This window comes from Leucoraja erinacea, chromosome 40, assembly GCF_028641065.1.
Source record: "Leucoraja erinacea ecotype New England chromosome 40, Leri_hhj_1, whole genome shotgun sequence".
Taxonomy (NCBI): domain Eukaryota; kingdom Metazoa; phylum Chordata; class Chondrichthyes; order Rajiformes; family Rajidae; genus Leucoraja; species Leucoraja erinaceus.
In genome coordinates, this window is record NC_073416.1 from 6,848,902 (window position 1) to 6,869,335 (window position 20,434).

A 20,434-nucleotide genomic window follows, 5' to 3' on the forward strand; every position below is an offset into this window, starting at 1 on the left:
CTAAATCTGAGTTGGTCTGGGCACCATGTTCAGCACAGACATTGTGAGCCAAAGGGCCTGTTCTTGCATTACACTATTCTACGTACAACAGAGTATACGCTTCGAGATGTTCAAGATTGCCAGTGGATTACCAAACGACATCACCAAGCTGTGTGGGTACATAGAACATGGAACAGTACAGACCAAGAACAGGTCCCTTCGACCACGATATCTGTGCTGAACATGATGCCAAGTTAAATTAACTTCCTCTGCCAGCACATGATCCAGATCCCTCCATTCCCTGTACAACCATGTGCCCATTTAAAAGCTATAAAAGGTGACGTGGAAGAATTTAGTGTGAAGCTTTTCAAAAAAATGCTATTTTAAGCCAAAGTAATTGCTGTTTGAGTATTAATCCTTCTGCTCACAACCATGGGCTGGTGTGTGTGTGTCGGCCTGTAGACAAACTGTATGGATCCTTCCCGATACTGCATACAGAAATAATATATGTTTGAAGACCAGGGTAAGAGCTCCCACAGGCCAAGGAAAGAGAAAGCCTGCATACCTCTGACTGGTGCTTGTGCAGATGACAGGATGTTGAGAGCAGAGCTTTGTACATGATAAATCGCCAACTGATTCTCATGATCTATGCGGTCATACAATGAAACACTGGGCTCTTTTTGGTCCACTTATCTGGAACACATGATTTAGTTTTGCAAAGTTATTTTGTTCTACTTTCCTGTCTTTTTATAACTTTGTTTTTGCCTTTTAACAAATTGGGTTGGAGCAAACGACCCAGCAAGGAGGCGTTTGCCTTTTGGGCTTTTGACATTTACTACTTGATAAACTGATGCTGTGTTGCACCATGGCTTTTCAATTTGTAGCTAGCAGATCGCAAAGGGCTGCTGGATATGTGCTATCTGGTGGTTCATGTCCCCCTTAAATTGGGTCTGTTGATTTGGCAAAACCTTCATCTCTGTATTTTGAATCTTAAAATGTAACACTTGCCTGTGCAGCGATTAGTGTCTCTGTAATTTTATCTAAAGTCTTTGACCCATCGAATCCCATTTTTAGCAGCTTCAAACCAACCATGCTGTTGTACTGATTAATCAAAGTGACTCCCCCACTCACCTGGTAAGCATGTACCACATTGTTCCAGTATTGTTGTATTAAGTAATCTCTGCAGGGCACAACCATGGGCAGCACAGTGGGTAAATTGCTGCCTTGCAGCGCCAGAGACCCGGGTTCGTTCCCGACTACAGGTGCTGTCTCTACCAAGTTTGTACATTCTCCCTGTGACTGGATTTTCTCTGGGCGCTCCGGTTTCCTCACATACTCCAACAACATACAGGTTTGCAGGTTAATTGGCTTTGGTAAAATTGTAAGTTGTCCCTGGTGTGTAGGATAGTGCTAGAATACGGCGTTGTCGCTGGTTGGCTCGAACATGGTGGGCCGTGGATGGCAGTAAGCTTCGTAAAAGAAGTAAGATTGTGACAAAATGCAAGTATCGCTCTGCGTTGGAGTTTTTCACCCGACTGTTGATGAGCTGCAGACATTGCACAGAATGCCAGTGCAATGGAGTTCATCGATGGGGGGGTTCATGCCCTCGCCTTGCTGCCTCGGTGCCTTGTGAATCTGTTTCTTTTAGTTCATGTTGTCTGACTTTTTCTTGCTGAAACATGTCTAAAAAATTTACTGAAGCGCTCAATGGTGCCAGTACGCAAATGTTGAAATGTAGCTGTAATCCAAAACATTTGCCCTCTGCAGATTACACACTTGGTGCACATTTCCTACTGTCTGCGCTAATATTGTATATGGGTGATGGAGGCATTTTGTGGTTATCCTCCTTTTAATTATTTTTCTTCCGTTTCCTTTTGCACTTTTTCATCACTTCCCATTGCATTTCTCAGCTTCTTCACTTTTTTTTTATTTTCTAGGTTGTGCCCCACCCAAGCCTGTCGGGCATCAAATCTTTCCTTGGCTGTGATTTACTTGAGCACATCAGAACCAATCCTAATCCTGCCCGTGCACATACTCTGAACAGGAGCTTATGACTGAACTTGGCTGTTTGATTGTTTGGTCTATGTGTTGTCTCAATCCCACCTCTCTGCCCCTCAAAGTGAGGCTACTCTGTGTCTGTGGGGGCCACAGAACAAGGAACTGAATCTGCCTCTTCCAAGAGGCAGATACAGAGGACGGGGAGAATAGCTTACCATTTTATTTTGTTTGGGCATTTCTACAATTTGCAACCAAAGATCTGATGCACTTTTTTTGGAAATTGTCATCTTCAATTAATAAAATGTGGCTGATCTTTAACTGACGTTAAGCAGCTTTGTCAAAAGAGGTTGAACAAAGTGTAAGGAATTATCTGTAAATCTGGATTTGAACTCTGAATCGGCCTCTCTTCAAAGAGGTGCAAATTGTTCGGGGTAGGGAGTTCAATGGCAAAACGGCTTCCGTGGCCGTGTGAAACCATCTCGTGGCAGCAGAGTCACTCTCTGTGGTCTACAGAGTTCTGGCGTCATCTGCCAGTGCAGAGTGCCCTGTGAGGTGCAGCACCCTGTTGCACATTCCGCACCACACTGCTGACTTTCCCTGTCGCTACCACACCCATCACTGGCCGCCTCTGCCAAGGGTGGTCGGCACAATGACCAGCATCCGTGGAAAGACAAACGTAGACACCAGGAACTGCAGGTGCTGGTTTACAAATAGAAAACAGTGCGGGAAAAACTCTGGCTTCTCCTGATCTGCTGAGTTGCTCCAACACTTTCTGTCTGGAAAGAAAGTGAGTTAATGTTAAAGAAGGATCATTTTCCATTAGTAGCACATTAATTTCAGAAACTCTTTGACTTTTTTTAAAATCAGGAGCGTGATGACTTTCAGCCATGCTTCAGTGAAGAGCACACTGCCCTCCCAAGTCATAAGGATGTGGTATCAAGTTCAACTCGACTCGGGCGAAGCTCCAGTGGGTTTGCTGGAGAGGTGTTGCACTGTCACACATACAGAAACTGAAACCCAAACTATTCACCCAGTGTCCAGACTAATATTTCTACCGCATTCAATTAAAAACATTTTTAAACCTGCCTATCACATTGCTATTTGTTGAAATTGAATGCAGCATTTCCTATATAACAGAATCCATGATGGCGCAGCAGTAGAGTTGCTGCCTTAGAGCACCAGAGGCAGCACCCCTTGTCAGGGTCAAACCAGGGTCTCTGGGGTTGCAAAGCAGCAACTGATCCGCTCGCCACTGCCACCCGTAACCATCTTCATCATCGTCTTTCTCCACTCCGCGTTCCTATCCATCAGAAATCCTCATCAAGATTCTGTCTGGTGCTGGTTTCAACATATCCAAAGACTATTCTTCCACTGCCCTTTGAGAAAGACGCCACCCTCTGAAAGGGAAAACAAAAAACCTTTCATCGGTGCGATTAATTGGATAGTTCAGCCACAGAGCGAGCGGGCATGGGGACACAGACCCACATCTCATCATGGCTGAGTTGGGCCGAAAGGTCTGTCTCCGTGCCCTACTCTGTCTCCTGTGATTCTCCTTGCTGCCATTTTGCCACAAGGCTCTGGAGAAAGTTGATGAGGGAAGGAAGGACATTTCTTTTAGCTATGCAGATCAAATGTACCTCTTTGTGCAGAAGGGTTTTTTGAATCTGAGCTGCTGCAGCAAGCCTGACTACTGTTTGTGCTAAAGATGTTACTTGTAAAGGAATAATAATGCAGATAGGTATCACACTGATCTTTTCAGAGTTTAGTTCGTTGTTCAAACATGGACCAGGAAGAATGTATTTTAAACAAATTAATGCCTTGGGCAAAATCTAGGTAATTCAATTGCCAACAGCATATGGAGTTGCAAATGATTGTAGGTACCTGACGATTTTTTTCACCATCTGGAAATGGGATTAAAGGGGCCTGTGATGACTGCAGATGGGGTCAGTCTTGTGTGTGAACGCTGCAAGGCTTTTGAACTCTTGTTAATCCAGATGGCAGTGCAGTGCTCTCATTAGCAGCATGTAAGTTTATTAAGACTCGTGTGATGCAATCATATGGGTCTGAACCTGGGCAGATGGGTCTCCAGAGCCTTTGCTTCATTGTTTGACTTTCCTTACGCTAGGTGCTAATTGCATCTGCTACTTCTACTCAGTCAGTCAGGCTAATCGTGACTGTTTCAGATGGCAGACAAAGATGATTTGATTAAATAAGTGATTTGTGCTTCGTTCAACAAAAGATAACGTGAAGAGCAAGTTGATTGCTTTCAGCTGCAATTGATAGCCAAATCATGCACTCGTGTGCTTCAATTAATGAGATATTGAAGAGTGAATGAGAATCGTCCTGAAGTGCTTCCTCCCAGATAAATGTTTCTGGATCGTATGTGCTGAGTGTTTTTGTTCTCAAGCAGGCTGCCCGAGATCGGCACCACAAGTCTGACGTTTCCAAGAAGTGGTCAGACAAGACTGCAGAAGGCAGCTGTCTGATTGAAGGCGTGGTGGAGAACAAAGCCAGGGCCGGGAGCACAAGTGGCTTTAAATCTGATGATTCGGGTAAGAATTTGTTTATACATTTCGGCTGGGAAGAAGAGATTGCGTCTCTGCCTTTGTTGTGTTCACTAAATCATTGTCGTGTTTGCAGAAGAGGCAGTTATATTCAGTTCGGAGAAGTACCTTGCTACTGGAGGAGGTATTTAGCATTATAAAGCTTTTTAAATTGTGAATGAAAGCAGTAAAGTGTGTCCTTGGCCTTGACTGTGTAAAGTTTAGCAAGTGTGCATTTTGTAACGTACCAATCTGTTTACATTCTGCAAGCTGTTGTTTCATGTTGCACTTATAATGCAGAGACCGACCGGGCTTCAGGATAAACTACATCCCCACAGCCATCGGGCTCGGACAAAACTCTGAACATTAATAGCCCATTATCTGTTTATTTGCACTTTATCAGTTTATTCGTGTGTGTGTGATGGACACACTGATCTGTTCTGTAGTCATGCCTACTATGTTCTGTTGTGCTGAAGCAAAGCAAGAATTTCATTGTCCTATCAGGGACACATGACAATAAACTCTTGAATCATGAAGTGATTCTATGATAATGGATGCTATAGAAAGTGGCCTGATTCCATGGCAGAATTGTTTCCACAGCAGCCTGAAGCACTTCAGCCTCTTAGCCCTGTGACCAGCTGTTTCAAGTTTTGTACTACTATTGGACTGAAACCAGCTCTTTATCTTTTTGTTTCACAGTGCCTGCTGCTTTGGTGGCAGGCACACCATCACGTTTACATTGCCAGTTAACCACTGATTTCTTTTCAAGTGGTCAGTGCAAAGTCTGCCTTCTTAAAAACTGGCATCGTTGCCAAAAGTGACTTGCTGTGTGAAAATGGGCATTTGTAAAAATAAACCCCAGTGTCCTCTGAGCTACGTGTTCCTGTATTGTTCAATATTCTTGCTAATTGTCGTATTAGCATTTCAATGCTGCGTGTGCTTCAGTTAGTTAGATCGCAGTGGAACATAGTATTAAATCACAACCGACTGCAGATGCTGCAGGTCTTGAGCAAAAAAAAAAAAACTGCTGGAGGAATATTGAGTCACACCATTTAGTGAAACCAGCTAACAAAGGGATGCTCTTTGGAGGCGAATAGTCACTTCCTGACTAGCTGCTGACTCTTAACTTGGCGCAGAGTGCAATGGTTACCCGTTGAGAACGTATAAGAAACAACTAAATTCAATAACTTAATAACCCTAATACTAGTGCAAAAAAGCCCAGGGTGCCCCATCAAATCTTATCAATCGCTTGCTAATCGCAAGACTGCGTCCAACTGTTGTCTGGTGCGTTGATCGTATTGCTAGATATGAACTGTTTTGGGAGAAAAATATCCTGGTCCGCCCACCAAACATGTTAAACAGAGATTGGTCAGATACTGAGCTTTACACAGTGAGAAGTAATCACTGAATAATATTTTAAATGAATGTACCTGTATGTTATACTGTTTAGTTTGGAGATACAGCGCAGATAGTCCACTGAGTTTGCACTGACCAGCGATCCCCGCACTATCCGACAGACCCTGAGGACTATTTACAATTTTACCAGAGCCAATCGGCCTACAAACCTGGATATCTTTGAAGTGTGGGGAAGAAACGAGAGATACTGGAGACTCCCCAGTCACGGGGAGAACGTACAAACTCCGTGCACTCAGCACTCGTAGTCACGATTGAACCCGGATCTCTGGCCCTATAAGGCAGCAACTCTAACGCTGCGCCACCATTGTTGAAGTGGCTTGCTACTTGTGTGTGACAGCCTTGCTGTAAGTTTCAGTGGGTTCATCCATTACAGTGCCAGTACTACTTCTTTTCAAGTGGTGCTTTCTGAACGAGTCCAGGAACAACGATGGTGGCCATGGTCATGTGTAACTGAATCAGCGCTACTCCCTCCTCACCTCCTGCAGTGCACCACTGGCTCACTGTTGTTTGTGATGTTTGCTTTTCAAATATATTCAAGTTTTCCACCCGTCTTCCTCTTGCAAAAACGGAATGCATTAACAGCGTGTCTCAATCTCATCGTTCACCTCATCAACTGCAACTCTCCAGAATGCAGCTTTCTTTCAACTATTTAGACGTTCATTTGAAGAGCTGCTTTCAAGATGTTTTGCAGAATTCCTGTTCAATGGGGATGTGGATTTGTACATTCCACCTCTCCCTATCATTTTCCCAAGTGTGTTAATGCATGCATTAGTGTAATATCTTGCGCATCTGGGTGGGTAGCAGAGGAGGAGTGATAAAGGGGGTAATGGTCAGAATATAGAGGAGATCTGGTCATTACCTAACAAAAGGATAAAACTAAACCATGGATCTTTTCAGCCCTGGAAGATGGAGGGTCTAACTGGAGATGGTTATTAAATAAGTGACACAGAGGGAGGAGTAAAGCAGCAGTCCAGAGTAAGGCACACTGACTCGTGTCACTGGAGCAGTGAGCAAGCAGTCCTTGTGAAAGCAACTTGTTCTCCCAAGTGTTTCTGCCCACAAGCTGTGGACCTCTTCATCCTTGCCACTTTCCCTCTGGGCTCCCTATATATCACCATGTCTCCTACTTGCCCTTTGTTTGGTAGAGTCCCAAAATAGATGGAACATCTGTCCATCCAGCTGCACACTCACACTCGCGCTCACACTCTCTGCCAGGGACTCCCCACTTCCATTCCGTGAGCGGCCATGTGTATGTACGCGCTATTGTGATATGGTGTTTTGCTTGAAGTAAGAGGGTGTCTATGTAACCCGACAGAAAAGATGATTGCTGACCTCAGGCAAACTTGTGTTCCACTTCTTCTTCCCGGCACTGAAGACGCTATTTTTTACCCAAAAATACTGCAAGAAAATTGAATTGTTACTTTCTTTATTTAGATTTTTGATTTTATTGAGCATGAGAAATTCTATGTCCCGCCAGCCTTTCAAAATTCAGCGACTCAAAATGGGGGTGCGTCTTCATTGCCGGGAAATATGGTACTTTATTAAGGGATATGGCTTTTGAAGACTTTATAAAAGTCGACTGACCGCTTACGGAGAGTAGAACAATCTGCGCATGCACTGTTTAAGGTTTTTTAAAAGCCGACTGATTGCCTACCCTGAGTAATTACTCACGGCACGTGCCTGCTTGGCGCATACTGTGCAACTCGACGTGAATCTAAGCCACTGTCACTACGTCATGAAGGCTCCAGCTTTCTACAACTTGCCCCCTCCCCCAAGACTGGTGCATAGCCCTGTCCTTCAATATTTAGTTTGGAGATACAGAGCGGAAACGGGCCCTCCGATCTACCGAGTCCGTGCCAACCAGTGATCCCCGCACACTAACACTATCCTACATACGCTAGGGACAATTTACATTTATACCAAGCAAATTAACCTACAAACCTGTACGTCTTTGGGGTGTGGGAGGAAACCGGAGCTTCCCGGAGAAAACCCATGCAGATCACGAAGAGAACATACAAACTCTGTACAGACAGCACCCAAGGTCAGGATCGAACCCAGGTCGCTGGCACTGTAAGGCAGGCAACTCTGCAGTGCCACCGTGCTGCCCTATTCTGCTCGTCCCAAGTATTGATCCCCATAGCTCTTTGAAAAAATAAAATGCTTTCTCTTTATCATGTGCAAGCTGTCAAGTTGTTGCATCCATGAGCCCTGCCCGTAGCTATCTATCCCTTTTTGACGACCTTAAAAGTCAACATTTAACTTCCCCCCCCCCCCCCCCCCCCCCCCCCCCCCCCCCCCCATCCCTTGTTAAAACATAACCAATATCTGCAGTGTGGGTGCCCAATCCCATTTATCAAATCAGTGGCACTCAGTACCCCTCTCCCAGACAGATTGTGTTTTTCTTGTTGTATCCCAGGAAGTCCGCACGGAGGTTCCAGGACTTGAATGTGTTCATGTCCTGGGATCTGCTCCTCAAGTTGTGCTGACAGCTTTCACACATTCCAGCTGCCCCATCTGTGTCATTTCCTGTTGCCTCATCTGTGTCATTTCCCTCCCCCCTCCCCCCCCCCCCCCCCCCCCCCCCCCCCCCCCCCCCCCCCCCCCCTTCCCCCCCCCCCCCCCCCCCCCCCCCCCCCCCCCCCCCCCCCCCCCCCCCTCCCCCCCCCCCCCCCCCCCCCCCCCCCCCCCCCCCCCCCCCCCCCCCCCCCCCCCACCCCCCCATACAGCCAGTATTTGTTAGCCTTTCACATTTCATGATTTAGCAATTTTCCAAGTGAGGCCATTTCCTGTATGCGAGCCAAAGGTCAAATGCATTCGGTGCATTTCTGCGTGTGGTGGTGGGGGGGCGCAGAGATCAAAGAGGGACCATTGGAGACTACTTTGCACCTTTTTTGGTGACGTATACATGGCGACACGTTGCATACTTTGTGTATGGCATGCAACTGTGACTTGTCACATGTGATAATAAAGTATCACTCAACATGATCTACACGTAAAAACCCGAAACGTCACCTATTCCTTCGCTCCATAGATGCTACCTCACCTGCTGAGTTTCTCCAGCATTTTTGTCTACCTTCGATTGTTCCAGCATCTGCAGTTCCTTCTTATACATGTAAAATGTATGCTGTTTTCTCCCTTTCAGCCTAAAATTAAAAGACTATCGTTGACTAATCGCGTCTAGAATTAGCCTTGTTTCCCTTCTTTAAAAATGAGGACCACGTTTGCCTCGTGATCTTTGTCCAGATGATGATTCTCTTCAATGTGTAGAGCTTTTTGTTTTGCTACCTGTTATTTTGGAGTTGGACCTGTGCTCTGCTGGTCTGTGCCTCATTCTTAGAGTGATTCCTGCACTCTCTTCTCTTGTCATTTAAAACCAATCCACATGGAGACTCTCATCACTGAAATGCGCAAATAATGCTTCAACATCACCCATTCCTTCTCTCCAGAGATGCTGCCTGACCCACTGAGTTACTCCAGCATTTTGTGTCTACCTTCGAAGAGGAGCACTTGGTGGACAGATGAAATTATTTTAAAGATGTCGGTCAAAACTATCTTGGGGAGGAGAGGTGGGGGAATGTAACATCCTCTCTGACTCTGGACGAATCCCTGGCCCACAATCACTCGCTGTATTGAAAAGCTCACACTTATGTTACTTAACTCGACTTAATGTCTGAAAGAGTGCACCACTCCCTCAACTGCCCTCTTGCCCCCACTGCCAGTTTCCAAATATGTACAAATCCAGAATCAACAAATTTACCCCCTGGGTTGGCAAAATGTATCCCCTGGTGGTGAATTTCCCCCAGGTTGGGAGCCCTTGGTTTAGAGTTACAGCATGGAAACTGGCCTTTTGGCCCACATGTCCACGCCGACCAATGATCACCCATACACTAGTTCTATCCAACATACTTGGGACAATTTGCAGAAGTCAATTAACCTACAAACCTGCCCATCTTTGGTGTGTGGGAGGGAACGGCAGTGCCCAGAGAAAACCCACGCAGGTCACAGGGAAAACGTGCAAACTCCGTACAGGCAGCACCCGTAGTCAGGATGGAACGCAGGGCACTGTTGCTGGAAAGCCGCAACTATACCACTGTGCCACAATAATTCTGAATGAATGAATAATATTAATTCAACCATGGATCATTTGTTCAGAAAGATCTCTGAAGTCTTTGGGTTGTGCCTTTGTTGCCTGTCTTCCCCTAATGTTCAGGGTGTGGGGGTGGAGGGGTAGTATGGGTGTAGAGGAGGAATGGCAGGCAAATGGGTCTGCCGCTTGGAGTTTGGCATTCTGTCTTGTTCCAGGATATGGATGGCTACTTTGTGACTGAAGTGAAATCCCCACCGTCCTGTTTCCCTTGATTTTCCTGCCCTTCCCCACACCACATCACAACCCTCGACTCCCTGGGGTTTATTTCTCCTTTAAACCAGCAGTGCTCGGGTTTCTTAATTTGCCGCTTCAACATTTCGACAAACATTGCATGACTTTGGGTAAATCAAGACTCCCATCTGCTGCTAGCCAGCACTTTCTTTTGGACTTTGTGTTATGGCAATTTTTTGTGTTTTTTTTAACATATTGTCTTTCTTTTCAACTGGATCATGCGGTCTCGGAGCTAGTTGGCTGTGTGTTCTGACAGACCAGTTTTAATTCAACAAAGCTTTCAACTGTGGCATTTAAAACAGACCATTAAAACACCAGTTATCGCATTGTGAGTTTCCACGTGGGACTGACTTTTTTTTAATTTCCTCCTTTAAAAACTCTTGAGTGCTTGTTGGGGATTGAACCGGGCGAGCAGCAGCAGAGATGAGGGAGGGGCTCTCCTGTTGTGCAGGGCGGGAAAAGGGGCCTGAAGCAAGCTGCCTCCCCTCCGGCAGGAGAACTTTCACCTGCGTGCTGCAGCATTTCAAGGGCAAGGCGCCTTGTATCATCTGATGCCGAGCAGCTGATGAGCAGTTGGCAGAATCTGTCAGGGAGGAGGAGAAGCCGTGTTCCATTGACTCATTCTTACAATTAGTCCACATTAGTATTCAGGCCTAATCTGTTATTAAATCTGAATGTAATTAGAGAGCATGTTGAGGAGGAGCCACATTATACAGCAGATGCTGGGTATCTTTTGGCTTTTGTGACAAAGCAATTTGTAAGTTTTCTTCTTATAATCATTTTTGTGGGTTTTTTTAAAGTATGAATGTTTTTGGGAGTTCCTTTTGTACTACCGTGGCACAGGCCCCATTCAATGTTTGCATCATATCTGAGCTCTAACTGGGCGGCAGCAGTAAGATTGTTCTAAGATGAGCTGGCAGAATGAGTGGGTTCACAGCTGTGACTGCTGTAGGTGAACTGCAAAAGCTTTAGTTTAGAGAAACGGGCCCTTTCGCCCACCAAGTCCGTGCCGAGCAGTGATCTCCACAGGCTAGCACTATCCTACACATACTAGGGGCAATTTGCAACCTATACCTAAGCCAATTAACCTCCAAACCTGCACATCTTTGGAGTGTGGGAGGAAACCAGAGCACCCGGAGAAAACTCACGCAGGTCACAGGGAGAACGTACAAACTCCATAGAGAGAGCACCCGTAGTCGGGATCGAACCTGGGTCTGGCGCTGTAAGATAGCAACACTACTGCTGTGCCACCGACTTGGATGGAGGGAAGAATGCTGGAGCCCATCAGCCCCTGTCCTACTGTCATCTTTTAAAAAGAACCAATTCAGAGTCACACGGAAACTGCTTCTACAGCAACTGAATAGAATTCAGAAACCGAATAGGGGCAGGCTGTCAGCAAGCGAGCAGTAGATTGAGCTGTTCACTCTGTACGCCACAGTCAATCTGTTCTCTCCTGTGTTGTTCCTGGAGGTTTGCGAATCGGTGACAGTATCTCTGCCATTGCATTAGTGACAGGTCAGTATTTGGGGCATTTTGCCATTTCTGCAATTGATTGAGATGAGCAACATCGCCATGATGCTGCCTGACCCACGGAGATACTTCAGAACCGTGTCTTGCCTTTGCTCTGCTAGTCTCGTTCGCCAGCACGTGGTTATCCTGTGAGTTGGGGGGGGGGGCTTGGCTTGGTAATGTTGCCTTGATGGCAGGTAAACCCCGAATGCTTCTTTCAACCTTCTCGCAGTGAGAATAATTTTGAGAGCATTTGATTATTTTTTTAGCTCTTCCCAAATGACTACTCTCTAGATTTTAAACGCCTTGACTCGGTATTGTGCTCTTTCAGCATTGGTATATAATGGGTCTGGTTCATGAGAGTATGTATATTGATGGTAGCGTGGAGATTTGGCTGCTAATGCCGGTTCCGTGCCTTTCTTGCTGTAGTAATTTAAAAAAATCTGGCCAACTGAAAGCAAAAATGAAAATGTAACAGGCCATGCAAAAAAAAAAGTGTATCCTAATTATAAAGTCAATGATAAAGTTAAACAGTCAGACAATTATAAAGTCAAATATGATCTGTAATCATTTGCAGATGCGTAGGCCCGTTCCCCCTTTATCCTGGTTGATAACCAAAATTCCACCGACCCTGGTTGTGTGGCAATAAATTCTATCAATTCTATCAATCAATGGTGTAGGGGTAACATGGTGGGGTGAGGAAATGCATAATATTGATGGCAGTCTAATTGTGTTTGTATTGTATAGTGCTGCTTTCTTTGATCTGGCGACTGTGTTCATTAACGTTGCATTTGGCTCTGTTTGCACTTCATGCAGACCATACCTCGCCGGGAACGAGCCCTGATAAAACTGAATCTAAGGTTGGTACGGAGTTGGCAGACATGCAGGAGCAGACATCAGTGAAAGACAGAATGGCATTGTACCAGGCTGCTGCATCACAGAAGGAGACCAACCTCCAATCTCCTACAGTAAACACCTTTTTGAATACGCTTCCATCTGCGGCGCACTTGATTGTAATGCACCATGAAGTAATGTTGTTGAGGACTTCTACTATAATCTTGCTCTTGCTGTAAAGTTGGGACATGCACTAAAAAATTCTAATTGTGCCCACTATGCCTTTGCTGAAGATCATACCTGCACTTTTTGCAGCTGAATCAAAATCTAAGCCTGCTAACCAGACTGATTCAGATTTTTATTTTGCATGCATTACTTGTCCCTTCCCTCTCACCCCCACCCTTCACCTTCAACATGATTGGCCCGCACACTATGCGGTTCTCCTGTAACCTTTAAGGTACGAACTTTGAGTAAGAGGGACCTGCAGATGCTGGTTCACACCCAAGATAGCCACAAAATGCTGGAGGAACTCAGCGGGTCAGGCAGCATCTCTGGAGAAAAGGAAAAGGTGACGTTTCGGGTTGAGACCCTTCTTCAGACTTCAGAAGAGTCTCGACCCGAAACTTCACACTTTTGTTTTCTCCAGCGAAGTTGAGAGCTTCAATGCTTTATCTGTCACACACAAGTCCTACTGTCTGCTACAGGCTTGTGAATGAGCCATCAAAGGACCAGTGCACATTTTGTCTCTGGGGGACGGTGGCACAAACATGTGCTGGCGGCTGCACCTCCAGAGGTTGTCCCCGTACACCGCGGCCAAACAAAGCGCACTCGCTATTTTGCAGGCAAACGCAGCGTACAGTTTGCGCACAGCAAGTTCCCACAAAACCTGGCGATAAATTGTCCATTAATTCGCTTGTTGGATGAATGTTGGCTCAGGCAAGCAACTATTTGCTTTAAAAAAAAATAATAATAATTAAAAAAAAAAAAAGGTGGCATGGGATCTTTAATGGGTAAATGGGGCTTTTGTTTTCACATCTCCAACCGCACCTCCACCAATGCATCACTCCCTGTGGTTAGCAGAGATGCCAGCAAACGTGCAGCTTGAGTCTGGAGCCTTTGAACTCTGCAGTACGAGTTGTGCCAATTGGGCTGAGCTGCATGTTACTGTGTCTCTGCTCTGTAATTTAAAAACTCTGTTTCTTCAAGCACTTTCCCCTGAAAAGCAAAGTGGCGCAAATCTTTCCTGCCGTCCTGCCGCGTCAGACTGTGAACTTGAGCCCAGTGATATCTGGTTACTGGATAAGTCGTGCATCATTATCAAGGGGGAGGGAGTTGCACAAATTGTTCTTGTACTGTTGTACTGCAGCAGCAACCTTTTCCTCAGCTGCCTCAAACTGTCCGCATCACCCACTGCTTTTGGGCCAGCATTTGTTTGCCTTGTGTTCTGCTGAGACCCTCTTTTGTGTCCCTGCTGGGTTGTGTCCCTCCCGGCTTCAATGTCCGCATGCAGTCGTTGGTCTGTGTGGTATGGGGTATATTTGCTTAGCGGTTAAGTTACTGAATTTATATCCCGAAGGCTATTAATGATCCAACAACACACATTTAAATCGTGACACGTGTTCAAATCCCACAACTGCTGGGGAGTTTAAATTCAATAATTTAACCTGAAACCGTTAGATTCAAGAAAGCAAAGCATGCTTTTTCTTGAGATTCCAGACCCATGGCAGGGCCAAATCCCAGGAGCATCTGACTTGATCTGTGCCCAACTGGTGCAAGGATTCCCTTTTTTTAAGCCAGTGTTTCCAGGCTCCCTGCATTTCTGACGAGCAATTGCCTTTTTCTCCTTCCCCTTGTGGTCTGTGGGCAGCTGGCATTAGCACTGTGGGTGGGAAGGGAGGAAAGAGAAAGACCGAACACAAGAGACACATAGCGGGTCAGGCGGCACCTGTGGAGAGGAGAACGGTTAACGTTTTGGGGTTGAAGACTCATTTCTGGTGAAGGTTACCATTCTTACCAGCGTACACCTTTGCTGTTCTCGTCTGCTGTTTAACTAGACGCTGATCAAGGTACCTTGCACCACTTTGAACTCCTGCCCCTGCCCTTTTCTGCTCTGCTGCCCCTTCCAGCACCTTGCTCAGTCCATAGATCCTTCAAGGTGAGTCCTTCCTGATGGCCTACATTGGTTGTACAGCAATTTAAAATAGCTTTGAAAAAATGTCTTCACCCCGACCTTTTAAATAGTTACAGCTTTGGATTAAATAAGGTCACCTCAGGCAGACCCCGGGATGGAGGGCGACTTTATTCCACTCCGGTTTTGCTGCTTGAGGCCAATGTGCAAAGGGCTGTTCCTTGGAGGGAGGGGGTGGTGGCTGAGTGGGGAGTTTGGCTCTCTGCTGCCGATGGGTTGCTATGTGATCCCATTAGGGTGTAACGTTTCACTGTCTGCTGCCGCCAATGTGATTGTTTGAATAATTAATTTCCCCCTGTCTCTGTCTCTCTCCCTCTCTCTCCCCTGAGACACTAAGCCTGAAGCAACACTGCTGCTGTCTGCCCTTCACATGGCTGTTAACCCTTCATGAGCCCAGTGATCCAGCAGGCTCTTGTCTGGGTCCTGTGAGAAGCTGCCATTATCATCATCTTTCCCCCTCCCCCAGCACTTGAACTCGGCTTGCATTCCACATGGATGAATTTGTCTCGCTTGGACAAATACAGTCCAAGTTCCACACGTTGACAGCACGATTTTATTTCCCTCTTGCTTTTAATTCAATTTCAGGCTGATTCCCTCACTTCCATCTTTCTGTCACTTTCAGTCACAGCCTTCGATAATTCTACCTTTTGAGCTGAGCAGACTTCATATTACAGCTTTCAGTCATGTTTCTGGTTGAATGTCCTAAATGTAGTGTTGTGCACAGTAACAAACCTTTCCCAGCCTAGTGAGTTTCCCTTCTTACTCTAAAATAGTACTATCTCCTTTAAAAAAAATATGGGGACTTGCTGCAAACTGCAGATTTGAGTTTGCGTAGCAGCTTACCGCATCTTTACTGCACTTCGCAACCAGTGAAATTGGATAATAGTGTGATTGTAGTGTAGCCACACATGGCAGCCAGTTGTGCATGGCATGACCCCACAAGTAGCAAATGAGTGGAAGAACCATTCAGATGATTGGCCAGGACCCCAGGAAGCCGCACTGTTACTATAAACTGCTGTTTTATATTTACATCCATTGAGGGGTAGCCGGCCGGTGGTTGTTTGAACTTCGCATCCGAAACATGGATCACGCTTTAACAGGGCGTGTTTGCAGGGAAGCCATTCTGCCCCTCAATGTGTTTTGACGATGATTTTTAAGCCCATTTTTATCAAGGTGACCTTGAGGTGATAGTGTGTGGGAAGGAACCACAGATGCTTGTTTGCACTGAAGACAGACACAAAATGCTGGAGTAACTCAGTGGGACAGGCAGCATCTCCAGCGAGAAGGAATGGGTGACGTTTCTGGTCGAGACCCTTCAGACTGAAACTGCTTCTCTCCAGAGATGTTGCCTGTCCCGCTGAGTTACTCCATTTTGTGTCTGTCTTATTGAGGTAATAGTTGACATCTGGTGGACACCGTTCTCTCTGACTCTTTGCATGGAGGTTGTGGATTCAAGACTTGCCCCAGAGACATGAGCAGACAATGCGTGTGAAGGAGTGCCGTATTGTTGGAGGTGCTCCCTAGATGGTTGGGTTTATGTAAAAGAGCTCACTGTGAGAGGAGTTCCCTGGTGTCCTGGCCAACATCTATTCCTTTATCATCCTCCTTAAAAACAAATCTCCTCAATTTGCTGGTTGTGGGAGCTTGCTGTGCGCAAATGGCTGCCGTGTTTCCTGCGTGTGGAGCAGTGACTGCCAAGTTAATCTTTGGCTACAAGATGCTGTGGACCCTCGACAACCCCCAAGGCTGTGACGAGGCTGTAGAAAGGAAGGCTTATTCTTAAATTTGTTCCAGTTGAAGTCTCTCGATTTGAGAAGTGATTGTTGAACTGAGCTGGACTGCTTCTGACACTAACTGTTGTCTTGGAAATTGCCTAGACTTTGGAAGAGCATGTGGCGCCGGGGGAAGTGGTCGGCTCCAAGGAACTGTGGGAGACCAGGGAAGTGGCCAGTCCGAAGAAGCTGTCACAGGTAAAAGGGGCCATGCTTGACTTGCAACCTCTCTTGTGGATGTGGGTGACAGCCACCCATGGCTGCGTGGATACAGGCCCTTTGGTCCAACTTGCCCACACCGACCAACATGCCCCATCTACACTAGTACCACCCATATCCCTCCAAACCTGTCCTATCTGTGTACCCGTATAAATGTTTCTTAAATGTTGGGATAGTACCTGGCTCAACAATCTCCTCTGGCAGCTCGTTCCATTCACCCATCACCCTTTGTGTGCAAAGGTTACCCCTCTGGCCCCTATTAAATCTTTTCCCCCCTCACCTAAAACCCAAGTCCCCTGGTTCTCCATTCATTCCCCTACAGTGGGCAAGAGACTGTGCATCCACCCGATCTATTCCTCGCATGATTTTGTACACCTCGTGCAGATCACCCCTCATCCTCTTGCACTCAAAGTAACTCCCAGCCTGCTAGACCTCTCCTTGTAGCTCAGGGCCTCGAGTCCTAGCAACATCCTCGTAAATCTTCTCTGCACCCTAGCCAGCTTAACAACATGCGTATAATAGACAATAGGTGCAGGAGGAGGCCATTCGAGCCTGCACCGCCATTCAATGTGATCATGGCTGACCTTCCCCAATCAGTACCCCCCCCGTTCCTGCCTTCTCCCCATATCCCCTGACTCTGCTATTTTTAAGAGCCCTATCTAGCTCTCTTGAAAGCATCCAGAGAACCTGCCTCCACCGCCCTCTGTGGCAGAGAATTCCGCATTCTATAGAAAAACTTTTTTTTATTCCCACATTTTTGGTTTGTTTCTGCAGGAACTCAGTGGGTCGATTGTCTTTCTTCTTATGTCTTGCCTATCCTGTTGATTGCAAATGCCACAAAGTCCAATAGAACATGCCTCAATCACTCAGCATCCAGGCAGCCTAAATGGCAAGAGAAACAACGAATGTTTCTGTTCCAGGACCCTTCCATTTATTTAAAAAAAAAAGGAACAGCCAGAAGACGTGCGTGTTTTCCCACTTTGGTTTCGCCAGTTCTGAGGGAAGGTCACCGTTCCGAAACGTTAACTCTGTTTCTTGCTCCTTAATTCTGTGACAGCAGCACTTGCCAGCTGCCGTTGCCTTCCTCAGGGCAAGGAGGTCATTCTGTATTGCAGTCAGATTGACTTGCATATGGTTTCACTACAGGCGACGGTACCTCCACTGACCCTTGCCTTCCCTGATGGTTATCAGAAATAAGGATGACTGACCACAGGTCCCCGGCATAGAGACACCGTTAAACCTCCAGAGCACAAACAGGTTCACCTGACATTTTCCTGCATCCTATCCTGAAGTTTCAGACTGGTACATTCATCTATTGTGAGATCTGTGTCCGTTTTAATTTTGAAATGTTCATCCTGTGAATGTTGATTTTCAATGTGAAGGGTCGGGCGAGGTTGGCAACAGCTCTGCTGCTGGCCATGTACCTTTGTTACTAGAGTCAGTATGTGAGAGCAGAATTGGGCTTTGAAGATGATTGGCTGGTGCACAGAGAGGATTGCCACTGGTTTGAATCTAAATTTACACGCGGTGAGAACTTAGAACAGGGATGCACGCTGGCACCGGCTCTCCAGCCCGCCATACAATACAATACGATACCGTTTATTTGTCATTTGAACCTCACATGAAGTTCAAACGAAATGTGGTTTCTGCAGCCATACAAGAAAAGAACCAAGACACACACCAACACAATTTACACAAACATCCATCACAGTGAGTCTCCTCCTCACTGTGATGGAAGGCAAAGTCTTGTCTCTCCCCTGCTCTCCATTCTTCTCCGAAGTCAAAGTCAAAGCCCCCGGCAGGCGCTAGCAAGTCCCACGGCGACTTAAAGCCGTGCCGGGCGATGTAAGGCCCTGCTCCGGGTCCCGATGTTGGAGCCCCCAGCGGGCGCTAGCAAGTCCGCAGCCATTTAAAGCCGCGCCGGGCGATGTAAGGCCCCGCTCCAGGTCACTTTCAACCCCGCAATACGAGCGGGAGAAGTCGCCGTTGCCGGTGCCCCGCAAAGCGGTCTCCCACCGGGGACCCGCGAGCTCCCGGTGTCACCATCCACCGTAGTCGTGTCGCAGCAGCGCGCCACCGCAGCTCTCAACGCTCCGAAGCCGGCCAGCTCCATGATGGTAGGTCCGCAGCTCCGCCGGCTCCGTGACTTGAGCTGTCGTTCCGGTTGGAGGCCGCTCCACGGTGCTAGGCCCCAACGGCAACGGAGACCCGACAGGGAATAGGTTGGGTCCCCGTACAGGGAAGAGATCTAAAGGTTTCCCCCACCCATACACAGTCAAAAGCCCACCACAATCTATACCCTCAACAGCACAATAAAATTGAAAAAGACAGACGGACTGCAGAGGCTGGTCGTGCCGCCAACCCCACACGGACAGCTTCCGCTCAACAGTTTGTCCGCTGGTGCCTCTGCTCTCAGCTCTCAGCTGCCGATGTCTAACCAGGCTCCCGACTGTCACCATCAACATAGGGCTTGGTTTGTGTGCCATTAACAGGTGGGCAGAGGGTCTGTTGAATCCCTGGTTGCCCACAAGGTTGACCCTGTCCCAAGTCTTTATTGAATAACTGCAGTGATGCTTACCCCAGACCATGCCCTTGGTTGTAAAGAGCGTTGGGAGTTGTGCCACAAAATGTAGAGTCCTACAGTGTGGAAACGGGCCCTTCGGCCCAACTTGCCCATGCCGACCAACATGCCCCATCTATACTAGTCCCACCCGCCCCGCGCTTGGCCCGTATCTCTCTGAACCCACCCTATTCATGTACCCGTCCAAGTGCCTTTTTAAACGTTATGATAATACCTGCCTCAACTACCTCCTCTGACAGCTCGCTCCATACACCCAACACCCTTTGTGTAAAGAAATAAACAAATGACCCTTTGGATTACCCCTCTCACCTTAAACCTATGTCCTCTGGTTCTTGATTCCCCTACTCTAGGCAAGGGACCTGATCTATTCCTCTCATGATTTTGTACACCTCAATAAGATCACCCCTCATCCTCCTGTGCTCCAAGGTATAAAGACCCAGCCTGCTCAACCTCTCCCCTTTTATGTCTTTGTGAATCTAAAGGGAAGATATTGAGAATAATAGATGTTGTGTAACAGGACACGACAAATAACCACATCAGTAAAATGTGCAGCAACACAACATCTATTATTCTCAATATTTCCCTATAGTTTCACCTTCTTCCTTGTCCGCCCATCCCCTGCAGCAAAAACACAACTGAATGGGGAGGGGGAAGGGAAGCAGATGAAAGGCAGTCGAGGGACCAGGAAGTAAGATGAAAATTACAATTTGGTCTGCCATAGTTGTATAGCACTGCATCCATGCTGACCTTTTTTTGCCCACCTGCATTAATCCCATTTACCCACATCTTTTTAAGACTTGGTTTCAATGTTCCTGGTTTGAGTTTTGAATTGCACCATTGTTGCAGGGTGCAGCTGTCCAATCTGTTGCAGTCCCGTCTCCTCTTGGACCTCCATTTTGGTCCGTAATGCTGACAGCATGCTGACTGTATTGTTGGGACTTCACCTGCCTTTATTGCCTCTGTGCAAGCAGTTTGAGCTCCTGAGTAATTACTTGGTTTATTTTTCATTTTTAATTT

The 20,434-nt window shown here is 46.8% G+C and overlaps 1 protein-coding gene across 3 annotated transcripts in view; it reads left to right on the forward strand.

Moving 5' to 3' along the window:
• lima1a (LIM domain and actin binding 1a) overlaps positions 1-20,434 on the forward strand; it is a 76,189-nt gene that overhangs the window by 46,945 nt on the left and 8,810 nt on the right. The window contains exons 5-7 of one of the 3 annotated variants that reach the window (XM_055664367.1): positions 4,385-4,529; positions 12,640-12,791; positions 16,723-16,815. In XM_055664367.1, the coding sequence (XP_055520342.1) occupies positions 4,385-4,529; positions 12,640-12,791; positions 16,723-16,815 (390 nt within the window). The remainder of the gene's footprint in view (positions 1-4,384; positions 4,530-12,639; positions 12,792-16,722; positions 16,816-20,434) is intronic. The other 2 variants (XM_055664366.1, XM_055664368.1) reach the window with 2 other exon arrangements.